At 44.7% G+C, this 14995-nt stretch overlaps 1 protein-coding gene across 1 annotated transcript; it reads left to right on the top strand.

The window, feature by feature from the left end:
• Nucleotides 1-9216: 9216 nt before the first annotated feature.
• On the top strand, nt 9217-11319 carry LOC147706962 (zinc finger MYM-type protein 1-like). The gene has a single exon (XM_086925603.1). It carries the CDS (start codon nt 9217-9219, stop codon nt 11317-11319), a length of 2103 nt encoding a protein of 700 aa, XP_086781729.1.
• Nucleotides 11320-14995: the final 3676 nt, after the last annotated feature.

Below are 14995 nucleotides of genomic sequence, written 5' to 3'. Positions count from 1 at the left end.
TTCGGTACCACTGGACAACATGAGACAACAATTTTATTAATCTCTCGAAGATCCTGCACTATTCTGTATTTTCCACTAGGCTTCTGCAAACCCATGATCGGGGAGTTACATGGACTACCCACGATCTCCTTCAGTATTCCCTGCTTAATCATGGATTCGATCACAGGCTTTATTCCTGCAATCGTCTCTGTCGTTAGCTTATACTGTGGTGTTCTTGGATACTCAGCATGGGGTCTTACCAAGATTTTTACCGGTTCTACTCCTTTGATCAATCCTATTTCTTCTCCCGTAAAATCCCATACCTCAGCTGAGACTTTCTCTCTCAAGTCTTGTGGAAGCTCCTCCGCTGTTAAGGTAGGATAAAGTTCCACACACTCCTTTGAGTTTACGACTTTAAAATCAGCATCCTCATCATTGGTCTGCACTTCTACTCCTTCTGGTGTGCAATGTATCGTGCAATTCAGTTTGCACAGCAAATCTCTCCCTAGTAAGCACACAGGACTAGAATCACAGATCACAAACTGATGTTCGTCACTGTAATTCCCTATCCTTACTGACACTGGTTCGGTCAGGGGATTCGTCATCCTTTTGTTCGCGACTCCTACCACCTGAACCATTTCTCCTGATATTGGCAGACCCGGGACGACCGCAGATCTCAACGTGGATCGAGTGGCCCCCGTATCCACCAAAAAGGTTGTAGGACATCCCGCTATTTCAGCCTCTACGTATGGTCCTCTCTGATCTACTTCCAAGGCGGCTCCTAGTGTACAATCTTCCTCCCTATTCGCCCGCTGCCCTGTAAGTGGATCAACGTAGTAGCATTCCTCTCCTCCTACAAACAATGGCATCTGTCTGTAGGTTTTCCCTCCGTTTGAGATGCGAGGTGGTTGAGGAAACGGGGCTCGAGGGGTCTGAGTCCCCCCTTTGACAAACTTGCCCTTCGGGACTGTGGCTCCCTTAACCACGTTGTTCTGAACCTCTTCCTCCTCCTGCTCAAATTCTCCTGACTCAACATTGTAAGGACACTCGCGTCGCCAGTGTCCCACCTCATTACACTGGTGGCATCTCGTCGTCTTTTTCAGTGTCGCGATATCCATTCTCGGTCTCGGTCTTTCTTCCTCATCTCTGCTCTGATTGTTCTGTTTCTTTGCTTGCGTTCCTGTTCCCTGCTGGCGCGGTTTATCCTTTCCAGCAGCTTGCATTTGCACTAGCATTAACTTTTCTTTGAGCTTCTTTGCCTTAGAGTCTATCTCGTCACTACAGTACCTTGCGTATCTCAGAATCTCGTCTAAAGGTTTGTTCTGCCAACAGATCAGATGCTGTTGGATTATTAGGCATATTTCTGGTCTCAATCCTAGGACAAACTTTGAAACAAACTGTCCTATATCCTTGGGATCCATCACATCTAACCCGCTGTACTGCTTGAATGCTTTCAGCAATCGCTCGTAGAACTCATGAACTGTCTCTTTCGGCTCCTGAGTAGTTCGATCTATCTTTACCCAGTCTATGTCTTGCACCGGCACTTTCTCCTTTAGCCATGTTATTACCCTCTCGTACTTTTCCATGACTCTAACTGATGGACCATTTGTCCGAATATTTCTCGGCGGCTCGCAAGTAGGCCATTCAACACTGAGCTTGCATGCCGTCCACAAGTCTCCGGGTACTACGATATCGAACAGTGTGTTCAAGTCGATCCACAGTACCTTCGAGATCTTCACGAATCTTTCTACCTGCTTATACCACTCGACGGGATTATCCCTAAGCTTTGGGAAGGAATTGGTGAATGCCGCCAAATCCCCCCTACTCCAGGGCACATGAACGTAGCTTCCATTCGCGATTTCTCGCAAAGGGAAGGCTTCCATTCGCATCAAGCCTGCGTCCTGGGACTCCTCAAGCACACTCCGTCTAACGGAGCCCTTTCTGGACCATCTTTCCTTCCATCTATCCAGATCTCTCCATATTCTGATACTTACGATCAATTCCCTTATGTGTACTTTCAGCGCGATCGTTCTGCGATCATCCAGATCCTGATCCGTGCAAGTTAGCCTATGGTTACTCTGTAAAGCCTTAGTTCGTGACAGGTCTACCATATACCTGTTTGCCAAATTAGATAAGTTCTCATGAGCTGACCTCGCTCTTCGAGTAATATCTTTGGATAGGAACAGTATCTCATCTGGTGTATACGAGGCTAATCTCTCTAATGACACTGTACCATCAATCAATTCATCCAAATCTGCCTTCAAACTCATTACATCAAGCCGTTTTGCTTTTATTTCCGCCTTCAGCATTTCAGTTCTATGTTCTTCTCTCATATCCCTCTCACCTCCACTATGCGCCCTACGCCTGAGCACAGGTGAGTTATGAGGAGTCTTCCTTCCATCTCTTCGTTCCCACCCCTCTAGATCCCAAGCCTTTCCATCTTCGCGCGGGGTATGGTGGAATAATGCTCCGTCCCCCAACCCTAGGTTCCGATTTTTAGGCTCGGTTTCTCCAGATGTGAGATAGGATCCACCGTTCTGTTCTAACCCATTATAACTTGCTTGTTGTCTGGTGTCGCTTAATAAAATGAAAGGCCCTCGCCGGTCTTCCGTGTTCCCGTGATGTCTTTCGTGATCACCGGATGCATGGCGAGACGTTTCGCGACTCCCTAAATTCTCATGACTCCTTCCACTATCACCGGATGCATGTCGAGACGCTTCGCGACTCTCCACGTTTCCGCGATTCCAGTGTCTCACATCTTCACCTGGGGCATGGTGTGTGCACCTAAAGGTATTCCGGTACTCCTGTGTCCTACGTTCCCCTTCACTGAAGGTGACGCGAGGCACTTCGCCACACCCTGCACTTCTGTCTTCGCACATTAGCCTATTGCTGTTATCAGTAGGATAAGTATCTCTTCTACTCCCTTGGCTTCCTCTCTCCCACTCGGGGCTGCTTTCGCCAGCTCCACAATGAGAGAGAATCCTGTTATCCTGCTCTCTCCACTCGGATCCCGTTTCTAAACTTCTATTCCGAGCTTCTTCGGCAGCGTCCCATTCTCTCAGGTATTCCCTTAATTCCTTATGGGTTTTCGGTTTAGGACCCCTCAAATCCATTGGTCCTCTTCGACCTCCCTGTTCTACCCTGGGACCCGTTGCAGAATCTAATGGGGTACTCCGACTTATTGGTGCTCGTATTTGCCTGTGGGGATTCATTGTGGCATTCCTATTCTCCACTTCTGCTCTTTCATTGTCCCATCGTGCCTGTTCCTCCTGCTGGACCCCTTCCGGGTTGTAGATTGACACAATAGGGCCTATGGTGACCGGAACCTGCAAGGCGTCTGGCATTTGGTATGACCTAGCGCATTGCGTCTCTGGCACCTTCTGGACCACAAATCTTCCCACTACTCTCTGTTCAGAACTAGTTTGGGGTATTTCCTCAGTCTTGTTAGCGTCCCACTCGGTTACTGGGATCGACTTATATTCCCCCCACCTAGCTCCGTCTTCTTGCGGTAATATGGGACTCGCAAGTTCACCGCTATATGGAGGTGGTCTGTCTGTTAACAACCTTTCTATTAGATCCTCCTCCTGCTCGCTTTCCTCATCTTCTTGTTCTAGAGGTTTCCTTTCTCCCGTAGCCTCTATCATGGTGAACAGTTTGTCCGCTTCTATCTTCTGCACCCTCCATTTCTTAGCTTCCTCGTCCCATTTAGCATCCTGCACTGCCTTTACCGATCTTCTCACTCTTTCTTGGCGCCTCTTTACGCCCCTTTCGTGTGCTGTTCTAAACCACACCCCAAGAGCTTCAAATTGTGTTGGCCTCGGTAGAGGTCTCATTGAAAGCATCGTCGCCTTCAGTTGGTTCAACACTTCTAATTTAAACGTTCCGAATCTTGGAAACGCCAGTTCTTTTTGCCCTTCAGTTAACCTATGCCACTCGGAGATCCATAATATCGAATGTAAGCCTACGTTGGCTGCCATATGATATGCTGGTGTGCCTTCTGGTGGAGCTTCTTCTCCGGCATATAAATTTCTCCTTTTTCTTTTAAAGATTTTTCCTAAACCCTTGAAACATTTCATTTTTGTCACGTACGATATTTCTTACTTATTTGCGTCTTGATAACAACCACCAATCCCTGTACGACTCTCGCTAATCAGCCTATCCCAGCACAGTTCTAGGCTGACCGACCAATCTCAGCGCGGCTCTAGGCTGACGTCACTTCTCTCTTCAGCAGCTTCTCTCGTACCTCAACTCGTCTCACGATTTCACATGCGTTTTCATTCCTACATTGAAAAATGACTACTTCCGTCCAAGCAATCACTTCTCTCTGACTGTACGGCCACAGTCTAACTGTAATTGCTACCTCAACTGGCACAGCGTCTTTCCTCTTACGGTCGGACACTTGCCTCAACTGATAGGTTACTTACACACAGTAAACGTACGACCAGCGTCCGCTACTCATTCACTCACACATACGCTCCCCCTATCATCGGTCTGTCGGGAAGTCAATGGTACCTCATGACCCCCTTTCAATGGTAGACAAATTACTCTGGGTGTTCGATACACCCGAACCACTTAAGTCCTCTGGACATAAGATTTCATCCGGTTGCGCGCGCTCACAACCTTCCCCCAATCACACTACAGGCATTCAACTCCGCTTGACATTACAACACAGGAACAACATGAAACACCGCAATCTTACAACGCATGACCCTTATACTCACTCTCGACCGATTCTGCTGCTTTTCTCTCGATACACCGTCAGCACCGTCTTCGGCTGCAATTCTTCTTCTGGTCGACGATGACTAGGGACCTTGGGGTAAACTAACCTGGCCTAGGTCGTCTTCCTCAAGAAGATAACCATCAAATTCTGCTACCAACTGCGGGGAATGAGATTTTGATATCAAATTATGATTATGATCAATTTAATAATTTATCTCATTCGTCATTTTTGGACCGTTTTATATCTGTCATTGAGTAAAAGACAACCCCACATAGGTTAGACAAACCCCATTAACTGACGCCACTCTGAAGAACCACTTACAACTGATAAAGTTTTAAGAGTTTTATATAAAGTTATTTTGAATGCGATACAATCCACTCAGGATAAAATCTCAAAGTATACAAAATACAAAATCAGTTACAATATCAGCCGCTTAAGCTTCGGTGTGAAGTGGTTCCTTCTGCGTCATCTACAGTAAGATAAAAATCATCAAGTTAATCTGTCCCTACTCTATACTACGTGACAACCCTACTTCGCAAGTTTCTTCCCTAAAAAGGTGTCAGCAGTTTGACTCCCAAAGAAGTTCAAACTCTCTTAGCCTCTAAAGGAAATCTTAAGTTTCAGAAGCAGTACCCTATCTGCCTACCCATCTGCTCTCTCTAAGGGTCCTCGGCCTACTGCTCCCTTGCTCTCTGATGTCTCAGCGCATCTGCTCAAGGCATCTACCTTCGCCCTTGCTCTGAGCAATTCGTCTCGCTGTTCCTAATCTCCCAATTGCTCATTGCTACCTCCTCCCCGGGGTGCTGTCCCTAAAATACACAATCACAGGGTGGGTGGAACGCCCCTTGACGCCCACCACGGACTTTCCCTGATGATGTCAACTTCCTGCTTCTTCCATTGGTCCACTCCTTGCGTCGTCCGTTAAGTTGACCCTTCTCCTCAGATGTCATCTTCATCATCTCATCGTCGACTTTTATTGACTCTTTCAGATCGAATGTCATATGAACTTAGACAAGGCTTTAACTTATCTGTACAACTTTTTAACCTTCTAGATCCTGTGAATGGTCTTGTCAAAACATAGTCCACCTCAAAAGTGTCTCTCCTCACGTTCGAACAATAAGCTCCGTCCGGCATTGTCACCTTAAATCTAACAAGTGCTAGACTTCTTGGCTCTCACGTCCACATCAAGCTATTTACGACTTTTACAAGCCCACTAAATTACATACATTTGACTATGCTCCTGCGAACTCTTGGTCAGTCAGGTTACAATCACAAATGACCTAAACTCTTCCAGCATTCCTACAGAAACCCCTCTACATAGTATAACCTTTGGCATACATTTATATATTCGTATTTTAGTAAAAGCCCTAGTTATACTAAAATACGTTCTACATCAAATATATGTAATACATAGAATACGACTGCATAACTTATGCATTTTCCTTGGTTACATTGTCATGTAAGTTCTCTACATTACTCCACGTTTATGTCTTTCCACGTTATATTTCTCGCCGCTTCTTCAATTTAAAGTTACACACGTATACGATTTCTACTGTGCAAGTTCTACATTTCGTAAACACTTCTACCCATTCCTATATTTACCCATCATGTATACGGGCCTTCTAAATCTAATGCATTTTCAACATGTGAATACATTTACATTTCCTATACCATATTATCACGTTAGTTGGCCTTTATGCTATAATCGCCAACTTTTCATTACAATATGCATTTCATTCCTAAGTTTATAACATATACGTCTAAATATGGCTACGATATACTCTACATTCAAATTGCGCTCTCTCACAAGGAAATATCTTTTGGTCTTAATGCTTTTGATATGTGATTTTCAACTGTTGTATTTTATTTTGGCTCCTTGTGACTGCACTCTGTTTCCCCTGTAGGGGTTGCTTTGCAGATGTACAGGTACAGGAAAGGCCAGGCTGTCCCTTCTGTAGTGACAAATTCACAGTAAACAAACCCTATCAATGAGGTGACCTTTGTGTCGAAGGTGGCTTTGAGTGTTGCGTGCTACGGGAGGAGAATACACCGCTTGTGATGGTTCGTGCTGGGGCTTCTCAGCAGAGTTTGATCATTTCATTCAGAGGATGAGGCACGTGGTTCCGCTTAAGTCCACCCAGTGGAGATCTATAATGTTTTTGTGGGGGGTGTTAGATGGGGCATTATGGAAGATGAGTCTCATTTGCAGGCAGTATGGTCTCTTGCATCCTGCTTAGTACAGTCAGGTCCCACAGTGCCTTTGCATTGCTGGTGCTTTGCTGCAGTTTTAAGATATTCTTATGGTTTTTCGTTCCTCAAATGGGTGTAATTTGTGATATTTATATGTTTCCTTCGTCTTCAATGCTTGACTTTGCTTGTAAGAATGTGTCACTCATAGTCATTGAAATGTCACTCATAATGAGACGGAAATTATGAAAATGTCACTCATAGCACTCTGAAAGCTTGGCAGCTATAACATTGGTGGGCACTGAGTAGAGAATTTGGGACCTGCTTCGGTTTTTGCGAACTCCAGCAGCCTTGTTTGTGGAAGTCGATTAAACCTCTATAGGTTTAATAATCTGTGTGTTGGCTCACATTGCCCGCCTGTGCTCCGACACCTATGGACTCTGAGCTGTACCGATCATTCATATCTGTCTTGAGAGCTCTGTGTTTCTTAAAACACCAAGCCTAGAGTGGTACTCCCCCCCCAGTGCTGCCAGCAGGGTCGGATTGGCAAGGCGGGCATTCGGGAAACGGCCGAAGGGCCGTTGTCTCAGTGCCCTCTGTGGGCCGTTTTTTTTCTCCCCTTTTTCAGTTCACAGAGAGTGCTCTCTGCTATCTGCTCTCTGTGAACTTGGGAAGGGGAGAAAAAAAACGGCCCACAGAGCGCACGGAAACAGAGACAGAAATGAAAGTGCTTCACTGTGTGCCATGCAGTGATTATTAGCTGAGGCCTCACTTCACCCCCTGCCCCTGAAAAGCAATCACGCCAAGGGTGGGCTGGGGAGCGGTGATTGTCTGCGAAAATCGGCCTCCCTGGGGGCCAGGTGTTGCTCAGGCCTTGAGCCATTTCCACCTCGGCCCCCCTGGGGCCCACGCAGCCGAGAAACGGTGTTAATCTTAACACCTCGCCCACAGCCCCTCAGATTCAGGGCACAGTGGGCGAGGAAGAATGGGTCTGGCTGTGGGGGCTAGGTGATGTTTTGAACTCCCACCATCTTCACCTCAGCCTTCCCCTGTCTACCATTGTGCTCCCCTGCCAAGACATTGCCCTGGGGCCTGGAGGGCTGGGGAGGGTTGATTAATTTACTAATTGCAGGGGCCATACTGCTGTTCATGTGCTCTTGAGCTAAGTAGGTTAGTAATAGCAGCTTCCCTTCTTTTCAGGTGCTCCTGCACTGAAGTTCTTGAATAATTTTGTGACAGAAAGGGGCCTTGCTGTTTTTTTAGTTGCTCAGCATGTAGGCCATTGTCACCTTGGGCCTGTGTCCTGCGCAAGAACAGTATCCTCCCACTTTCATTCCTTATCTTTGCATAGGCATAGGTGGCCTAACGCCAGAGTTGCAGAGATGGGGATTCAAGTTTGAATCCCAGGGTCTGCTCAACAGCCTGTGATTCTGGGCAGATCACTTCCTCGCCCAGGCCCTTAAATAAAAAATCAGATCATGTGTACTGTAATTGGTACTCATGAATAGAACTCAAATAGCCTTTGTCTTGGGCTGAATTTACACTACATAAAACTGTCAAATGGTAAGAAAATTATAAAAAATAACCATTTGTTCATGCTTTATGATTCTGCAAAGGGACCATGATAATTAAAGAGGACACTTTATAAAAACATGTCCATATTTTTAACACAGCTTTTCCGATACAAAATTTCCATTTCATTCCCCTTAGTGCTTCACTGTCTGGTTGTCTTATGCTGTGGAGGCTGCGCTCTGACGCCTAAGTCATTCGGCACCTCTTGTTGAGTGCACCATTCTACTTCTATGTTCTTTTTGTTATTCTGGGAGAGTCTAAGCTTGCCCTAAGATAACATTTCATAGTATTCATAATTTCCAGTGACTCCCTCCTCAATGGGGGATCTTGTTGGCTGATGTTTGTGGTCTTCCTTTCCCTCCCCAGCTCCTGCCTCACCTTCATATGGACACACCCCTTACTCACTGCCTGCATGAGTGTGAAAACAGCAGGCCTATAGGTTTCTGTCTCACTGCTCTGGGATCCAAGATAAGACGGATACTCAAGGAAAGGACCAGACACAGTTAGTTGACCTTTACTTTCAACGGCCAACGCATGACCAGCTTTCTGCATTCTTTCACTATCACCCAATCCAATCTTCCAAAAGTCAACAGTTCAATGGGCAGTTGGCATTCATGAGGAAAGATGGGAGTACGCGACACTGGTTAAGCTTTTCAAAAATCCAAAAAGCTTTCTTTTGCACAGTTTGCTTGGCATTTAGCAAATGTGAAGAAAGTGGGCCTTTTATTCGAGGGGTGAAAAACTTTAGGCACGTGTACATGCGCATTACAGAGCATGAGGCATCCCAATTCCACAAAAGATGCACTGATTCGTATATGATGACAATTTCTGGAGTTGACATAACCACTCTCCTCTTCTCTCGGCAGACAACTCGTGCAGTACAAGTCAGAAAGAGGAGAGAAATATTGGAGCGTGTGGTTGAAGTTATTAAACTGATTGGTAAAAGGGGGCTTAGCTATCGGGGGAAATCAGAGTCTGTGTCTGAGTTGGATAATGATTTAATGGATCATGGGAACTTTCTGGAGCTCATCCTTCTGCTGTCAAAATATGACCAACCTCTTAAACAACACATTGAGTCTCTCACTTCCAAAGCAAAACAGAAAGGTGGTCGTGGTGCATCTGTGACATTCAAGTCAAAGACCACAATTGGTTATGTAATAGAAACAATTTCCAAACTGATAAAAAGACACATTGCTAAAGAAATAAACGATGCAGGTATGTACTCAATCCAGATAGACTCAACTCAAGATATAAGTATTACTGACCAGTGTTCCATTATCATCCGATATGTCACAGACACTGTACATGAACGCCTAATAGCAGTCAGAAATTGCACTTTGTCAACTGGAAAAGGATTGTTCGAGTTGGTACAAACTGCAATTCAACAAAATGGTCTTGACATAGCTAAGTGCATTGGAAATTCGACTGATGGTGCTTCCAACATGCAAGGCCAGTACAATGGACTCAGTACTTGGCTAAGCAAAGAATCTCCAAATCACATACACGTCTGGTGTTATGCACATGTGTTAAACCTTGTCCTTATTGAGGTGACCCAAGCATCTACAGCGTCCACCTCTCTCTTTGGACTGCTACACTCTTGTGCAGTCTTTCTCCGGGAGTCATATAAGCGGATGGATGTGTGGCGTGAGCTGGCAAAGGATAGCCGGACAGTCCAGATCATTGGAGAAACAAGATGGTGGGCAAAAGATGCTGCTCTCAAGAAAGTTTTTGGCTCTTTCAACAACCCTGCCAATGCTATGTTTATTGATTTGGTCAAAGTCCTTCATAAGAATTCATCTGACAATCTTAGATTTATTCCAAATGTACGGTGCCAAGCCTTACAATTTGCTGAGGGACTATGTAAATTTCAAACAGTCCTAACAGCCCAATTGTATCTTCGCATTTTTGCTTCAACCACACCACTGTCTAAGTATCTCCAAACAAGTGGAATGGATATCCTGCAAGCACAGAGAATGGTGTCAGACACTGTAAAACTCCTTGCCACAGATTCCCGCAATTTTGATGCTGTGTACTCTGCTGCCACAACATTTTCAGAGTGCGCCAACAAAGGTTTAGCAGAAAGGAACTGTGACCAAGAAGTACAAACAACACTTCCAGAAGGGAGATTGTCCTTTAAAAAGATGCCTGGGATGAGCACAGAGGATGAGCCTATAACCCTAGCTAAAGATCGATTTCGTATTGGGGTGCATAATACAGTAATGGACCAAGTTATTCAAAGTCTGACCACTCGTTTCAAGACACACTTCACTTTGGCAGCAGATATAGCATGCCTAGACCCAAAGAACTTCAATCAGACTCTCCCAGGTAATGCTCTTGTGAGACTTTGCTCCTTTTTGCAAAACATATATAGCTCAATAAATGTGCAGACTTTGCAGGAAGAACTTCAGGATTTTGCTGCTAAATGGTCAAATTTAAAAAGGACACTACCTGAAGAGTACGACAGAGAAGACCAGATTAATGAAGACAACCCACTTCAAGTAGAAGAATTTGACAAAAAACATGAGGCTGGGCCAACAAAGTGCAATACTTGCCGTGACTGTGCTGTCTGTTGTTACTCTATCTTGAAAAAATACCTTCTTTTCAGCAGTGCCTATCGGCATTTGTATTTGGAATACAAATATGTCTTGACCTTATCCTGTACACAAGTAGCCTGTGAGAGAAGTTTTTCCAAACTGAAGTGCATCAAAACCCGCCTAAGAAACCAAATTGGTCAGGAAAACCTTGAAGCCTTTATGCTCATGTCAGTTGAATGGAATGTGCTGTCTCAGTTGAAAACTGATGACATTATTGACTTTGTTGCAAAAAAAAGTGCATTGCTGCAGGATCTTTTGATTGAGTAATCCTCAGTCTCCCCATGGCCCAGACTTTAAGGCAGCAACAGATATGAATAAAACTGTGTTTTTTGTATATAGACATCACCTGCTGACTGTGAAATAAATGTATGACTAGATTGTACAGATACATTTTTTCAGCATTCTTTACACCCCAGACTGCCTTTTCCTCGTTTGTGAATTCTTACTTTTGTTATTACATGTTCTATTCCCAGAGATTCCAGTCTTACCCTTTCTCCTTGACTTTGTACTAGATTTCTGGTTTATGTGATGATTAGAGTCTAGGACATAGCTGGTTAGGAAAGAGTATCCAACGACATTGTGCAGGGCGTTAAGACTGCAAGTAAGTATTCAGTTATCTGAACTGCAGTGCTCCTAGTCTTTACCAATGTTACTTGCTCTGTAAGCTTTAAAAGGCTTAATTTACTAAATATTTGTCTACAAATTAGACCTCAAAGAGTAACCAAATGGTGTTTCATGAAAGGGCATGCCCCTCGAATGTGGGCCACGCCCCTTGAATGTAGGCCACGCCCCTTAAATGTAGGCCACGCCCCCTTAATGTGGGCCACTTTTTCGTCAGTGCCCGGGCCAAATTGTGATCCCAATCCGACCCTGGCTGCCAGCAGTGTGCCTCCCCTTGCCAAAAACGGAAGCCCCACCGAGAAGAGCCCCCTCTCCACAAGATTTGCGCAAAACAAGGACCCCAAGACAGCCCGGGATTTCACCTTAATAAAAGTTATATCGTCCATCGACAGGTCCAATACTTAAAGTTATGTCGGAAAAATGAATGCCCACACTTCAGCTTGGTACGCTGTCTTTATTTTTTCAGGTCAATGGAACATTTACTTCTTTAGTGCCTTGGATAGTGAACGCTTTTCTTTCTTAGACAGCAGTTTGCAGATGTAATTATTTGACAACACATTAATAAAACTGACATCCAATACACATCTGTTGCTACAAAGCAGAATCGTATCTACACGTTTTCTGTATCTGGCACGGTCCTACCATGTCCTTGTAAAACCAATTTAAAACAGATTTTTAATCGTATGGGCATTTCAATTTAAAACAATGTAGTAATGTCATGCTTGAGTAGCACAGACACGCAGGTTAGTCAGTGTTTTATTACATTCATGGTTAAAGAACAGCTTAGTCCTGCTTTAACAGTTTCATATGCCAATTTCAATACAAGGGTCAGCTACTCTGATTAACACATTCAGTCTGTAGTTTTTTCATATTTTGCTGCCGCTACTTGAAGGTAGTCTGATTGCTTGACTTAGGAATTCGTTTTTCTCTGAAACTATCCAAACAGGTAAAGTGGTTCCTTATCAAGAACTTCCTGTTTCTGATAACATTTCACAGGTTTTACTTAATCTTGCATTACCTATATGTGTTTTACTTTTTCAAGGATTATGGTACTTTTTTTCTGGCAGCATATCACTCTTGTCTCCCCTCCCTCATGACCTATTTCCAGGTTCTAAAGCACCACAACGCCATACAAATAGCAATAGCACTATGCAAATATATTCACTCCACTGCAAATAAAAAGAACACAATTAAAAACATAGTCATTTTTAACACCAAGAGGTCTAACTTGTTTCTATTGGTGCGGTCAGAGGGGCGGTGGGAGAGAGGATGGGAGAGAAGGGGCTGTTTATTTATTTATTTATTTTTGGCATTTGTACAGCGCTCTGTTACCCGTAGGTGTCCTGGCGCTAAGTGTCACTCCTGAGGTAGAGGCGGATCGGGAATCAGTTGGTAACAGCCATGTCTTTAATGCTCTTCTAAAAGCCATAAGGTCCGTCATTTTTCTGAGGGCATAAGCAAGGCAGTCCAGGCTTTGGTTGCGCCCAGCACAAAGCTTCTGCTTCCCCAGCCCGCATTCCTAATATGAGGCACAGCAATCAACCCCAGGTCTGCTGATCTGAGATTTCGAATCGGCAATACCAATGAAAGTACTGCCGAAAGAATAAGGGTCCCTTGCCTTGTAAGGTCTTAAATACTAGGCATACTGCTTTGAATAGAATCCTCTTTCGCATTGGGAGCCAATGGAGTTTAGCCAGCTCCTGGGACACAGGGACACATTTTGGGATCCCCAATAGGAGCCTGACAGCTGCATTTTGTAATACCTGCAATTTATTGAGTACCCCCTGTTGGGCACCAAGAAATAGACTATTGCAGTAATCCAGCCTTGCCATGACCAGCGTCGTGACCACTGTTTTTCTGTCACTGCCTGGAATAAATGGTAGGATCTTACGGATGGATTTAAGCAAATAAGCAATAGAAGAAGACAGCGCATTGACCTGGGGACGAAAGGTAAGTTGTTCCTTCTGGATTGAGCTTGTCGCGTGCTTGGGCAGTAAGAGCTGGTCTCAACTCATTCTTAGGCTGGCTACCCAGCTCGATCCTTGGATGGGCCTGAAAAGGGCTAGAGAATCCCTTCCTGACCCATCCAAAACGTGCTTCCACAAGTGATGCCATATGCATATTAAAGATGCAGCTCAGATGTGAGCACCAGGCAGCCTCATGCAGGTGCCTGCTGGGCCCAGAATGGAAAGGCACTGACAAACTCCTTCTAGGCATCCACAGGATCAGCAGGAGCTTGTTTCCATGTGGAGGACAACCATACATATCAAAAAAGGGTCACTCTCCTCGTGGATTATTTTTTTAAAGCGTGTACATATGTGTCACAAGGTCATCCTAGTAATACATTTTGATGACATGTCTAGCCATATCCATCACTAGGGCAGCAAGAGAGCTAAATGACTCTAAGCTAATCATCCATGCATGGCCCATATATTAAAAGAGAAAGTTCTCAGTGAAAAAGCAGCTTCCATGTTTAACCATTTGACAACTTGTTTGAGATCATGAGCCATGCATTGGGCGCAGAACAGAACATTAGTGTACTCCTCCACAGCTGGAGAATGGGAAATCTTTCCAGTGTTTCAAATTTCACAGATTGCAACATTTGAAAATGTTGCCTAGCAAAAATAAAGTTTGGCACACGCCTAATTATTGTCTTCCCATTTCCAAAGTATTGTTGAGAGCTCCTTTGAGTTTGATTTGAAATTCAGAGAGAACCATGCCCCGAGCCCAGGCACCATTTTTTAAATCTACCCAAAAAGATGCACAAAGTTCCCCTAAGGAGTAGTGTTAGTATGGAGGGGTGATTTATCTACCTCTCTCTAAGTATGAAAACATGTAAGAAACAGGGAAAGGTATCCCTTGTCGGAACTAGGGATGCCTCATACAACAGGCTGGTTTAACGGCTACTGTCATATCACCAGCCTATTGTCTCGTGTCATCATCGGCTTCCTGCTCCAACGTCAAGCCGGCGCTGCAATGCCTGACGGGTAGCACATAGTGCTACACTTTGGTGGAGATCTTTTGTTCCTAGCCGGTGGTTGGATGGGTGTGAGGGGCCCTAGTATTGAAGTAGTGAGCGTGGAGTGAAGTGCGTTAAAAAAGGTTAGTGTAGTCTACTCTGGTCAGTTTTATTCGTGTAGCTAACTACCTTATTTAAAATAAGAGGGGTATAGGGACTCAACCAAATTATGGGTGGGAAACCCGTTCGACCCTCATCGGTGATCAGGTCAACATGTTTCATGCCATCACGGCAATTCGTCAGGACCTAGATTGTGCTCATAAACTAAAAAGAAAGACCCCAAAGAATGGGGCTGAGGAGTGT

The sequence above is a fragment of the Lissotriton vulgaris genome, chromosome 6 (genome assembly GCF_964263255.1).
Source record: "Lissotriton vulgaris chromosome 6, aLisVul1.2, whole genome shotgun sequence".
Classification (NCBI taxonomy): Eukaryota; Metazoa; Chordata; class Amphibia; order Caudata; family Salamandridae; genus Lissotriton; species Lissotriton vulgaris.
Note: the sequence above shows the minus strand (reverse complement) of the source record. Positions and strands in the feature narration are given on the sequence as shown.